The sequence below is a fragment of the Haliotis asinina genome, chromosome 2, assembly GCF_037392515.1.
Source record: "Haliotis asinina isolate JCU_RB_2024 chromosome 2, JCU_Hal_asi_v2, whole genome shotgun sequence".
Lineage (NCBI taxonomy): Eukaryota > Metazoa > Mollusca > Gastropoda > Lepetellida > Haliotidae > Haliotis > Haliotis asinina.
This window is the reverse complement of record NC_090281.1, coordinates 7,150,788-7,165,776: the sequence shown is the minus strand read 5'-3', so window position 1 is coordinate 7,165,776 and position 14,989 is coordinate 7,150,788. Positions and strand designations below refer to the sequence as shown.

The window sequence follows — 14,989 nt, the reverse complement described above, 5'->3', positions numbered from 1 at the left end:
AAGTTGTTCACTGGTCATGAGAGCTCAGCGGGCCTCCGAGGGACCAGTGAACAACGTACTTAGCTTACCGAACACCTCAATGCTAGGTTTGACTGGCTTAAAGGACGGAACAACACGTTTTGCGACCATCGATAGATTTTGCAGACAGCCAGAACAACTGGGGTTGGGTTGAACAGGATTACAGACCGTATCCAATGGTCAGCATTCACCACAAAGCATTGGGTGACGTTTTAATCCTGAAGTCGCTTGTTAGGCACTGTGTAAAGCGCCGAAACCCTTACCTTGTTACGTCAATACTTACTTTACATTTACCTTCGTTTTTCTTATTTTGCATTACTGTTCATAACTATTGCAAGTGTATTGCATTCCAATATATATGCCTTCGTCCTCATAATAAAACTCCCAAATACAACAACGCTTTTCAGTAAACCAGAACATTGTTTGTTTGTTTATTGTTGTCAGTTGCAGTCAGCAACGTTCCCGCTGTATTGCAACGTGTACACAGTCGACTATTCCAACTTCAACAACTCCCACGGCGCGGATACGTTGGCAAGAGATTGTGAGTGTGAGTGAGTTTAGTTTTACGCGGCACTCCGCTATATTCCAGATATGTGGTGGTGGTCTGTAAATAATCGTGTCTGGACTAGACATTCAAGTGATCAACATCATCAGCAGCCAAACCTGACCAGCCTAGCCCGTTTATCGCATCTTACCACAAGCATGCGTTACTGAAGATCGATTCTAACTTTGATCTTCACCGGACCAAGAGATGACTGAGCTTACACCAAGACAATGTTCTGAAGTCGGCTCTGTCCTCCTGCATAGCATAAATATAATTACGGAAGGGCAGACTTTGCCTAGTTGACTTATTTCTGATATACAGCGTGTGGCCATATTATTAGGTACAAACATGGCGGACCGACTGTTGACGACAAACTTACGCGAAAGTTCAAAGTGTCGTAATTCGTTAAATATGAACAGTCTTGCCTCAGTATTTTGTGACGTGTCCTTTGTTCTTATTATTTTCAACATCCGCCTTGGAATCGATGAATAAAGATTTCTGATGAAATTGATGGGAATATTTTCCCAGATGTCCCGAACTTCGTGTTCCAAGTCGGCAGCCGACTGGATGTTTCTTTGGCGTCTCTGAAGTCTACTTTGCAGGTAGAGCCAACAGTTCTCAATAATATTTGCTTCTGGACTCTGTGCAGGCCACAACATTCCAGTTGCACCATCAACCTGACGGGTGGCTGTCGTCCCGGACAAAGGCATTGTGGGAGGTATTCTTCACCGGGCTGTCTCCAAACAAAAACATGATTGTTTTCCCCTATGATAATTTTGCACTCACCAGAAAAGATTACTCGATTCCAGTAATTGTTCACTGTGCGATATCGTTGTCCCCTTGCCCCAACCCTGACCCTAACCCTGATTCCAGTAATTGTTCACTGAGCGATGTCGTTGTCCCATTGCTCAAGCTAAACGATTACTGACATTATAGTCACGAATTCGGATTTTCCTTCTAACAAAACGCCTGTGAAATGTATTTTCGTATATTCGCCTCCTTACTCTCCTTGGCGATACGGGTGTTGTCCTATTGTTGTTAAAATTATCAGTTATTTTGCCCGATTGCCTCTGACCAACCTGAAAAGCTTACGATTGTCCCGAGGAGTCAGTTTCCTCATACGGCCTGTTCGGGGCGCATTTTCAACTGATCCACGTTGAATAAACCTCTTTACCAGCGAATTCACACTGCTTCGAGGCATTCCAAAGAATCTTGCAATATTAGAACATTTTTCGCCGCTTTGAAACTTTTGTACGGTTAATTTCATAAGTGACTCCGACAAGTCAGTCGATTTCCCCATTGTTGCCGGAAATGACCAGAATATATGTAGCAGACGACAAGTGGATTAAAAATAGCATCATGTGAAAGACACGTGACATCGTGGTCGATCATGTGACAAAATATGGCAACTATATGCTGTGTCATTTTTTGACCTACAGTATATTGAAAACGAGCATCGCTATACACGATGTTGACGCCATTAAAATTGTAACGTAATAATATGGCCACGCGTTGTATATACTGATTCAAAAAAGACACTTCTCAAAATGTAATTTTTAAAAATAATCAATATTTTTTTCTTTGATGATACATCTATGTATCCGAAATGGTATCCCTATCTTTCGACTCCAGAAACACGTTAGCTAAACACACTCAAACCCATCCTTTCGTTGTGCAAATGAAGTTAGTACCAAATCAGGTTTGTCTTCAACAAACTGGCACCACTTCTGATCGCCCAAAGACTAGAATCGAGTCGTCTTTAGCGATGAATCAAGTTTTACCCTCAGACTCGCGGACGGCAGGCATAGAGTCTGGAGACGACGTCGTGAACGATATACCCAATGTTGGGTACAGGAAGTCGACAGATTCGGGGGCGGAAGTTGCATGGTGTTGGGTGCTTTCTGTGGGAACAACCGTTCCCTACTTCTGGTCATCCGTGGAAACCTCACAGCTGCTGCTTACCGCGACCGGGTGCTCCCCTCTGAACTCGTTCCTTTCATGGCGTTTCATGGCCAAGGTCTACAGTTCCAGCATGATAATGCTCGGACGCATTCCGCGATGTTGACACGAAATTTATTTCAAAACGCAGGAATCAACGTCATGGACTGGCCATCGAGGTCCCCTCACCTTAATCCAGTAGAGCACTGTGGGGTGCACTTGGGAGAAGGCTTCGTGGTCTTAGGCACCAACCTCAGAATTTGCAGGAACTTGACGCTGCCTTGCAAGAGAATCCCCATCCACGTGTTCACAAGCATCAGGCAGTCGATGAGGAGACGGTGTTTGGCAGTGGTGAATGCGAGGGGCGGCCACACACAATATTGAACTGAGAAACTTCGACTTTTTATTCTTGTGACTTGACATTCTGTATACCCATGTTTTGGAACGGCGGTGTAGTCTAATGGAACTGATTGTGGCACTGTCGGTGTATCGGGTACATCACACAGATCTCAGCAATGAAATAATAACTCTTTAACCATCTTACCATCTCTTGTTCTTATAGTGCCCTCAAGAAAGAAGATGAACCTTCTTTTTTGACGCAGCATGTTATAACGTTCAGTCGTTATGATCTTGACAAATCCCTTTGTTAGGACCTTGCTTAATGTACACGGTATGAACAAAGACATTCACATTTCACATTTAATGCTCTTGGACACAAAGACGGTTAATTGTAACATTTGTAGCCTAGTTCTTGAAGACACAATGGGCATAGCTATTTGAAGGAAACAGAACATTATATTTCTTTCAGCACATTCTGGATGGTATTAATAAATCATGGACACACTGTGGATGGTATAAATAAATCATGGACACACTGTGGATGGCATTAATAAATCATTGACACACTGTGGATGGTATTAATAAATCATGGACACGCTGTGGATGGTATTAATAAATCATGGACACACTGTGGATGGTATTAATAAATCATGGACACACTGTGGATGGTATTAATAAATCATGGACACGCTGTGGATGGTATTAATAAATCACGGAAGTTGCAAAATTGTGCAGTTATACTTATAGGCAGCAGTTGCCAACACGGATAGCCTCCGTGTCCTCCGAAGATCTGATGTTAATGCTGTAAGCTTCTTCGAATAAGCCACCACGTGCACTGGGATGCAGTTTTCCGTTGGTTCGCACCTGAAGGATGAAAACAGAACACAAGATACGATAAATTACACTAAGTAAATTCACGGTCCCTATTTGATCAGAAAATGATTATTCTGCACAGGATTATGTCCTAATTCTAATTAACGTTATTCAGCAACTAATTATGTTCTATTGCTTGGAATTACTGTTCTACGTTGTTCAATGTCTTATTATATATATTTTACCCAGAATTATATATATGTATGACCACATGTAAACGTATCATGGTTTAGTTATTACAATGAGTACGATGCCCAAGTCCGTACTACAGACCCGCAATGAAAACGCATTATTGATTTTAATGTGAAAAAAAACGACAAAAAACTAAGATTTGGGTGCAAAATCATTATCAGTTTATGACATGGGCAATAAACAATGATTATAGTTTTGAAAAATGTTGGATATCAGCAGATGCGAGTGGTACAGTTAAGGCCACCTCTTCAAACACTGTCAGTATCTTGTGAGACCTCCATTCGACTCCTCCCTAACGAAGGCATTGAGATGATGGCGCAATGAGTCAAAGAGGGAATGTTTCTCCATTCTTGCTGCAAGACCAGTGCAACCTCGTTGCTTGGCTTACACTGCTACCATTAACTCGATTTCTCGATTTCGTGTCTGACACATGGGCCTCTGCAAAACGTTTCCCACGACCTATGTGAACACACTGTCTTCCGCTCACAAATGACACAAAATACCGTGACTCGTCTGAAAAGACAAGCCTACGGAAGAAAAGCGGTTGTTGTTGCGCATACTGCTGTTCAAACTGACGCCGGGCTTGCCGTGACGGGGCTGAAGCACTGGGCCATGGTACGTACGTCGGCAGTTCAGTCCGGCCTGTCTCAGGCGTAGAATGAATGTCGATGGGCGGATCCTTCTTCCATGGCTATCTATCGTTGTTCCCGCTGCCGTTCTGAACTGTTCCTAATCACGTCTTGAACATTCATTTCAAATGTTCAGAGCATCATTTCTACTTCTGTTTCAAAAAATGATCTGGGGAAAAAATACCCTTGTGCGTTTTCATCACGGATCAGTATATCATATGATGGTTATTCTAAGTAGACCTATATCCTATGTCGTCGTATCAGATTGTAGACATTCTAAATAAACGCTGGAATTAGTTCATCGTAGCAGATCATAATTATTCTTTGTAGACTTATGTCTAATTTCGTCATATCAGATCATAGAGATTCTAAATAAACCTAAATAAACCTTTGTATTGGTTCATTGCAGCAGATCATAATTCTTCTTTGTAGACCTATGTCTTATTTCGTCATATCAGATTATAGAGATTCTAAATAAAGCAGATCATAATTCTTCTTTGTAGACCTATGTCTTATTTCGTCATATCAGATTATAGAGATTCTAAATAAACCTAAATAAACCTTTGTATTAGTTCATTGTAGCAGATCATAATTCTTCTTTGTAGACCTATGTCTTATTTCGTCATATCAGATTATAGAGATTCTAAATAAACCTAAATAAACCTTTGTATTAGTTCATTGTAGCAGATCATAATTCTTCTTTGTAGACCTATGTCTTATTTCGTCATATCAGATTATAGAGATTCTAAATAAACCTAAATAAACCTTTGTATTAGTTCATTGTAGCAGATCATAATTCTTCTTTGTAGACCTATGTCTTATTTCGTCATATCAGATTATAGAGATTCTAAATAAACCTAAATAAACCTTTGTATTAGTTCATTGTAGCAGATCATAATTCTTCTTTGTAGACCTATGTCTAATTTCGTATCAAATTATAGATATTCTACTCCGAGCCATATGTTCTATTTTGTTTCATCAAATTATAGCTAATTTACGCCCGGCTAACCCTTCTGTCGCTGTATCAGATAGTACTGCAACCCTATTTACCTCAATCCTGTTAATGGTCAACGTGATGTTCAAGGTGATGAACGTTTCTTTTTGAAAGCTGTACATCTCGGGCACGGACCAGGTAATTCCTCCACCCCGTGACCATGTCGCATGCCCCGTAACAAGGTTCATCTCCAGTCGGTTGTTCACAGTGTTTTGACTTTCAATCTCTATGATAAGAACCTGAAATAATGGTACATGTTTTGCATGTCATAAATAAGTACGGCCTAGACGGCTTTAAAGAAGAATACCTCCCTTTCCTCCTATCTACACCACAGTTTGTTCCTTATTGCTATGTTGTAAAGACGATTATTACATGGACCAGAGGAGCCGGTGACTTTGTCAAACCACACTGTCACGTACCCAGCGACCCAGCTCGCATTCAATATTCTCGCCCACGGATGGTGTTATGGAGAAGTTTTTCAACAACGATAAGAGTTCAGTGGACACTTACAATACAACTCACAGCAAAAAAACGTTTTCAAGCTTCCAGAAGGAGGAAGACTACGAGGACGAGGACAGAAACGACGACGACGACAATGGTGGTGATGAAGATGGTGACGGTATGCAGTGATGGTGCAATCTAATGGATTGTGGTACTTACTCCCATGCGAGGTGTTATTGCAGTCAGCACCACCGAGGATCCTCTAGTTAACAAGCAGGCAGCCATCCATTCCACCTGTGGTAAACCAAGATTGACCAAATCATAAAATATACATCATCCGATGATACGAAATTGTGGGTGTCCCCATGGTTGCGTTGCCTCACAACTGTTACAAAAGTGGTCACTCACTCACTCACTCACGTGTTCACTATTCAGCTGTTATGAGAGTCGCAAAACAGTCCTCATTCGCTCACTCCCCGATGGAGTCACTTTGGTTGTAGCGCCTTGCATCTGACACAGTAGTCGTAAACTAATGCTCACTCACTCTCTCCTTGGTGCCGTCACTTTGGTTGTATCGCCTTGCATTTCGTGCGAAAGTCGTAGAACAATACTACTCACTGATCCGGACAAAGCACTCATTATAATGTTCTTTATTACTCGCCAGTTGAAGATATTACAGTTTATCATCCAACACTGTGTTCCACTGGAGATATAGCTTGTGTGGCAGTAGATTGTGCACAATGCCCTGACAATGCTATGACATCATGAACTTGATGACGTCACAATGCTATGACATCATTTCACTGCAAATCTAGTGCCAGTGCAGTGTTCAGAGACGTACAATATTCATTGAAAACTAATGAAGAATGATTTTGGATGGTAAATAGAATCTCACCCTCGGGTCTACCGATATCAATTATATCAATACTAGTTGATAATGGTAAAAATGTCGGATATTTGTTACTTTATCAACTTGTGTTGATATATTTGATATCAGTAGACACTTGGGTGAGATTCCCTATGTAATATATTACGGCAATATTATACCACTTGACATATGACGTTGCTGCACGTGAACGTCCAGCACGTGGCCGATCCATGACGTCATTTGTGTTCTGGTTGCGTCACACCAGTGCAGACATGGTGTTCCGGTAGCAGTGGAAATGTGTAGCCACAGACGTTAACCTTGGCATGGTATGCGTTTCAATAGCCGTTTAATCTTTTTAACGATCGCAAGGGCAGGGGTTGAGCTTACCAAAGTGACAGTATTGTGTGGCATTCATTTGCTCTGTTTCTCTTTTCATGAATGCACGTGCAACAACTTTTTGCACATCTCAAGAACGAAACCACTGTCGTTACGGAACGTGGCACGTGCACGCATATTGGATACATGCCACTAATCTCTGAGTTTAAATCCTTATGTATCTACACAGGTTTGAACAATTTAGATTTTAAAGTTTTTGTATGCACAGTTTCTTTGTGTGCCGAGTATACCAACATTTAGGCACTCAAGTCATAAACATACATTCCTCAAAAAAGGAAACGCAAAATGAGACTCTCATACACCCGCAGATCGGAACTTGTGCTTGTCCAAGGCAATCTGATGGCCAGCCTATACATCGACCAGATTCTCCGCCCGCATGTCGTTCACCTTTTCATTGATATTTTGGCTTCGCTTTTCTTTCTTTTTTTCTTTTGAAGAATGTAGTATGACATGAACACTCAAGTAATATCCTCTATGTCTTGGTTGTGCGTTTGTGTGCAGGTCACGATATGACTGAAATATTGCAGATATAACGATAATTATCTTACCTCAAACACAAATGTCGTATTTCTATTATTTGCAATGTACCCCGCATACAAGCGAGTTACATTTCTATGCAGCCGCTCGCTGAGAATGCCGAACTCATATGGTCCTTAGTGGTAGTTATTCTATATCTCGAATAACACTGAATCACATATGATGTCACGAGTTAAAGGTATGATGTACGGAAATTATCAATGTATTGCGAATGCAAATCGATATAAGGGAGATAAATCTAAAATCTAAATCTGCCTCTCTTGTCGTCTGCAAAGTGTAGCAAAGGCCACGAAAGGTTTTGTACCCGAGTTTCAATCATCTCTTAATTAAGATTGATATTCTTAGTAAATACATACGTTCTTCAGTGGTTACTCGGATTGGGTTGATATACGTTCGATATTTGTTTATGTTCCTTGAGTAATCCGTGACCAGTGAACCACATATAATGGTTTTCGCTTGAAATCATGATCGACCGGTAGAGGTTTTATTAATTCACTCGAACCTCTTAATTCAATATTGTAAAGTAAATAAGTAACTTTTTCAGAATTAATTATATGATGGCTTCACTGAGGGATGATAGTTACTATCAGTGAGAGAAACGCATTCATATTTTAGAAGTGTAGTGTGATTTAGTGCCTTTGCACACGTCACATTTTAAAGGCTTAACTCGGTGGCTTAGTCACTCACTCACTCACTCACTCGTGCACTTATGTGTGTATCAGAGCTACCAGAATCCCATCAGTGAGCGTGGAATACTAGTAACCTGAGAGCGAACGTAAGTTCTTACGCCCTATTTTCTGGAACCCAAAATGGTTGGAGCCACAACGCACAATATCCAGTCATAAACCTCCCCGTGACTATATAGATATATTAGGTTCAGGTTTATGGCGACACAACTACAACTCTCAAGGAAGGGGGCAACCTTTGGAGTTTTCACACGTATTCCTTCTTCTCGGAGACCATTCCTGGTAGTTGTCTGCAACAACCGATATACAGCGTCGCACGGTGCACGGGGTTTCAATGTGACAAGTCATTAAGTGTGAGCAGCCTTTGTTAACAGGTATGCAAACTGGCTATCTGTGACAACATATATACAATAAGGGAGAATCATATGTACAAAATGGTACAATATCAGGCTTTTGTACAAACTGAGTGCAATCTCAAGCTTTTGGTTAAAGGTATTTTCTAAACTTTCTGCGTTATAAGAAAAATTTGTGCGATGTAATTGGGCTATGTTATGAACCATACCACAGGCACATAGTCACTTTGGCACCGGAAGTCCGATCTCGTCCACGCTCCTGTTGCCTGGCATCGAACTTGGTGAGCTCCGCACATCATGTGGCCTGTGGTGCAGTTGTAGGTGGCCACGTCGCCCACGTCGTGTCCCATCACAGTCACCGTGGCGTTGTCATGTTCTTGAGGATTGCCACAGCGTTTTGTGGGCGTGGGAGTTGGTCTTGTAGATTCTGACGAATATGTAGGTTCAGAAAGTGAAAAAAACCAAATCGAATTCCACTATTCACCCGGTAACCAAAACATCAATCGATTCTCCCAATACGGTAATCAATTAAACTATGGAAAGCCAAACCCTAATTACAATTCTTCTGAATTAACGTACTTTGTAGCCACCACTGAACAGTGACAAAACTAGTATTGTTCGTTCGTTGAATCTAATGAACCAAAAACATTTGATAGTAATTACATGATTTATTGCGATATATTCATAGAAGGCGTTGCTAGTATTGAAGTATGTATCTGGTTCATTATGTATTTCAAGATGACATTGGCTATTGGTAGCCTAGAACTCAACTATCTATCTAAACCCATGTACATATCTAAATATTCCTTGATCACTGCAGATAACGTACCAGCTACACATGACGCCCTGTGCAGTCTGTCCACTATACATTTCGCACCAGACTTACACCTCAGTTTGGAACAGCCACCTGCCAAAGACTGAAATGAAAGTCGTAAGACGATTATCTTTTGAAACTTACCATTTACAAGATGAGAAAACACAATCCACTGATCAAATATAGGCTTGTGATTTTTAAACTGGAAATGCGAGTGGTCCAGTTTCCTAACTGGGGGAGGCAACTCGTTGTGCAGAGTGGCGTCTCTTGGGCATGTTGGAATCCTAGACACGTTCAAATCTCTCCCTGATTACGGGCTTAGGTTGGTCAGCGCTATATATGAAACCGGAGTTTCATAATCAGTTAAGAACTTGCTCTCATAGAGCTTTTATATCAACTCTGTGGCGAATTTCACCCGATATTAGTCACACATTTTGAAAAGGAGCCTTGCGAATATTGAGAAATGATATGAAAATATGTACCACATACTTTTCTTGTCGCCAACTTGAATATTGTCCTTACTATTATCAAAGCAATATGTGCATACAGTTTGATAACCACACTCGAATGTCTTTGAGGACAAACCTCATATGTGAAGTGGTAGGCTTCATCGAAATGCAATCGTGTCAGGTGGCGCAAATTATCGATAGTGGATCCAGGTTGTAAAAACGTAGCACAGTGCCCCAAGATATGCAAAGTTCCTAACAAGTACATGTCCAGATTAAGGACACAGACGGTTTGAAAAATTGACACACAGAAGACAACTTCAAGACATCCGAGACTTTGAAAGACACTTGTCAGTACAGAAACCCATGACTCTGTCTACTAAATCAGTATGATATCCATTCGAATGACCCTGATCTCACGCTTGCTTATCCCAAACATGGGGAAATACGTCATAAGAACACATTATTGTATTACAAGATTTTGTAGTTCCTGCGACATATATCAGAGTTTTGCCTGTCATCTCATTATTATGTCGTGCTTTGAACAAAATGTCAGAAATCTGTCGCTGCTTATGAAACATGCCCGTAAATTAAGAGATCAAAGCAAAGGACGTCTTGTGAAAAATACGTATGTATAACTCTGTAAACTGTATGTTGGCTGTAGGTCTTGAATGCATGGGAATTCTTGTCTGTTTATCAGTCTGCTCCCTCTTCAGAGAATACATCCTTAGTTCACCCTGATTCATTGTGAACATCATATATGCTCTTCAAAATTGAAACAAAACAAAGTTGAATTATAGGAAAATATTTTGCACAAACCAGCCCATGATGAATCCCAACACGTGCGGAAATACATGCCGACGACAAAATTTGTGAATAGGGAAACTTTAAACAAAACGTAATACAATACTCACGTCTATAGAAAATCACAAAGACGCAGCCTACATGAAATGTACGTGCGTCATGAAATCACCTTGAGCTGAAGCCTATGACTGTAGACTTTAAAAAACAACATCAATGGTACTTCACATGCATTGCCTTAAGTCACTACAGACGACGAGAGAATGACAGAAGCTCAACGATACAATCGGCCCTTTACAAGGACATGCATCGTAGCATGAGGTGGCAAGGCACTTCAGCTTGTCCATACAGACCATCTCAAACGTATGAACCTGATACAATAATACTGGAAGTGTTAATGTCAGACCAAGGTCGGGTCGCCCTAGATTTACACCAAAGGATCGCTATATCCGGTTTAGACATTTTCTTTCAACCTCGACGGCATCAACAACAATCCACATCTCTGTACTGCGCCAAATCTCCGACCAAACAGTGCACAGTTGGCCATGGAAAGGCAGACTTTTTTTGCCAGAGGACCATTTCAACCTCACGGCTGACCATCATAAACGTCAGTGTTGGATCTTTGGAGCACGACAACGCCCTAAATTTGCACGTGTTTGGCAAGACTTCTTCCAGCAAAACAATGTTCAGGTGTTACCAGTTTGTCCCCCTCTACACATCTATTGGATACTCTTGATTGACGCATGGACACTTGCTGCTCACTGATGGTTGGTCACACTGACCTGTCATTACTGGCAGAATACAATTGACAGGGAATAACGGCCATATGTGGACAGAGATGAAGAGGTCAAGCAGGGACTGCCTGTTGTCCTCACAAACATGATCTATCACCTGGCATGATCTATCAACAGGTGCTAACATACGAATAAACCAGCGGGAATAAAGGGACACGAATGAGGGAACTGTTTATTACTAATACAGATAATTACCTTGATAAAAACACTCAAACGTCTATGTGATCGAGACAATTTAAGTTTTACATTGACATAACAAAATATTTTATGCAATTAGTTATACCAACTTAAGGAATAGTCCTACGTAAACAATAACGGCTGGATCAGACAATCATGTGATTGATCTTATGGCCAGTTCTAACCCGCAATAGTTACGGTATCCGCTCAGTGGCATGTTCCAACTAGTCATAGGGCTCACTGAGTACTGTATCGCGGTAACGTTTATTATGCCCTAGAAATACTGTTCAGTTGACTCACTGGAGAGATTAAAAGCATGCATAACAACGAATACCTTCTTACCTTCCGAAATAATACAATTTTAACAAATATGTAGTCTTCGTTTGAGGTCAGACCTGGAGCACTAGTGTCAAAAAGCCCGCAGGTCTTGGATTCTGTGTGGTAGTTGATGGACTTGCATGTTATCGTCATCTGGCAATGGGCAATGCATCTGTAAAGGGAGACACCTCTGTCCACTCTGTCCACGCCTGACGTTACTTTAACACCATGCACTATGTCTACACGCTGACATTCAGAGGAGGACGACCTGGGCACTTGTAACCAAAGGAAATATGCGATCACAGCCCAAAGTGCCACCATGGTATCGACTGGTAGTCACAGACTTTGCTATCAGAATGATGGTGGAATTGTGGAGACATCTGAGTTAACAGGTTGCACTGCAGACACCCAACCATATTGATTTCTTTACATCGAGATCATAGACATGTTTCACGTCCGATTGAATGTATTCATGCGTGGAAGAGGATACGATTGATCTGGTGCTAACTGATTTTTAACTTTTTTATGGATTTCAGTTTGGCAGTGTCGAGCTTATTAATATTCCGGGTGTATGACGTCAACGTATTAGTAATGCGGGTCTAGATCTGACAAACCGTTTTGTGAGCAAAGATTAATTCACAATGCCATGACATCAATAGAGCCTTGGAAGCAATGCCACGTCATCAACAGAGCCTTGGAAACAATGCCACGCCATCAACAGAGCCTTGAAAGCAATGCCACACCATCAACAGAGCATTGGAAACAAAGCCACGCCATCAACAGAGCTTGGGAAACAGACGCATTTGGTCATGGCGTCAGAGATACTGGAGTTGCTGGACCAGGGTTTCAGAACACAGTTTTGTCAGGACTGATGTTTTTCCGTTTCTGCACCCAATTCAGTGAATTCTGATATCCCAAGCAGGGATATGATTAGGTCGACATACCTGTAGGCAATACTGTACGTACAGGTAACTACGGATATCACGAACTGCCGCCTAAAACATGGGCCCCCAGGACAGTTCGTTGTATCCGTTAATTCATTATGACCGTATTTGGGTATAAACATGGTTCACTGAATATGACTGCATTCATTGTCCATGACAATATTGTGCTTGTCTTCCAGACTGGCTTAAAGCAGAGGAATATTGATTGTCAAATATCTATATTTCACGTATATATTACATGCAACACGTGGAGCCTAAAACAATTGTGTTATAAAAAAGGGAGGATATTAAATAACGGAAAAATATACTATCACCTTTGACCTATGTGCCCACGCTGGAAATATAACTAAATAGATCATAGGACGTGTTTGATTCAGATCAGCTGCCACCAGGCTACAACCTTAGGTGAGGTGATAGTATTTAAGATAGATGTCGCTGAGAACGTATATCCGTGGAAAAACGCGACATATATGATATCAACCCCCATATGACCATGTATGTATGCGTGTATGTCCATTTCGGCCCTTCGACCGCACCATACATTGTGTTTCCATATGCGTCAAAGGCGTTAACCGTCTTTAATCAAGAATCAAGCTTTAGTAAGCTGTTCCTCCAGCTCTATAATTTGAAACACCAATTGCTTTCAATGTCGATAAGCAAGCATAAGGCCTCAACAACGAATAACTGCTAACGATGAGGGATGTTGGTTTCACTCATCGACTGTCAGTCGACAGCCTAGAAAACGCCAGCATTCAGGTCGACCACGAAAGTTGAGGGTACAGCTCCTCTTAAAGTCGCAGGACTTCATTGGTTTGCGTAAACAGATAAACGCAATACCTCATCGCCAAATCCATTGTCCAGTGCAGTAACATAGGGGGATCGGAGATGTTATTGCAGTTGGCAGAGGTTACACCAGATAGTGACATTGTGCTCGGCTGCTGATACCGATATGATTCCTGGAGAACATCATGTGTGGAAATTCCCGCACTTGTCAAGGTCATAAGCCCACAGTCATCACCATTTCATCACTACAAATTGATCAGTTTCGGTCATATTTGCTACTATGAAGAGTCCAAGTTTTCGTTTCGTTTACATTGAGATTTTCCATTTAACATTAAAGGTCAGTTTATCCAGATCATTAGATAAGATAAGTTCCCGCGCTTTGGTATATGTTAAGTTACTTGTACTATGAAAGATATGAGTGTTGCGGTAACATTTGTCCATGTGTATATGTATATCTGGCCGAGTGACAAAAATAATTTCGACCGTGTATCCCATCCTGTATTGTCACCAGAGAGTACAAAGCCAACACCAGTTACCTCTCCTACACCACCATCAGCGGCAGCTACCATCTGGTACACCAGACACCAGATCCAACACCAGATCGACTGGTCCAAAAGGCAAATATACGGGTAATCTATGTGAACCTATAACTTTGTGGAACGTGTTGGTATAAATGTGCAGTATTGCACAGAGGAATGAAGTTTCAAAGAAACGGAAAACGTCAGTAATTTTCTTTGTACATAGAACAGTGCTAATGAGTGTAGATGTATCGATTGTGAATGAAATATGCATTAAAGTTGTATTGTTGTGTCATATTATAGCTTTCACTCAGTCAGACATCAAGATAACACAGCCAGTAAACATCTTTTCACAGACAGTCGAACTTAACTGGCTGCATCACAGTGATTAGAGGAAGACCCTATTATAAGACAACCGTAGGGCGGTCATGAAGTTGGAGGTTTCATCAGAACATACAATCAGTAATGCCTCACTGGCTAATCACAGTCGTTCGATGAACCTCGTCGGCATCACGCAGAACTAAGTCTTCCTGCCAAAGCTTCCCAACATGAGTGACATCTGAGGTGAAGTAGGGGTGGGTTGATG

At 41.3% G+C, this 14,989-nt stretch overlaps 1 protein-coding gene across 1 annotated transcript; it reads right to left on the bottom strand.

Moving 5' to 3' along the window:
• Nucleotides 1-3,228: 3,228 nt before the first annotated feature.
• On the bottom strand, nucleotides 3,229-12,494 carry LOC137272226 (uncharacterized). The gene is made up of 6 exons (XM_067804585.1): nucleotides 12,183-12,494; nucleotides 9,638-9,725; nucleotides 9,018-9,235; nucleotides 6,188-6,262; nucleotides 5,584-5,766; nucleotides 3,229-3,703 (listed from the first exon to the last, which is right to left on the bottom strand). The coding sequence occupies exons 1-6, from the start codon at nucleotides 12,477-12,479 to the stop codon at nucleotides 3,581-3,583; spliced, it is 984 nt and encodes a 327-aa protein (XP_067660686.1). The 5' UTR covers nucleotides 12,480-12,494; the 3' UTR covers nucleotides 3,229-3,580.
• Between the last annotated feature and the right edge of the window lie 2,495 nt (nucleotides 12,495-14,989).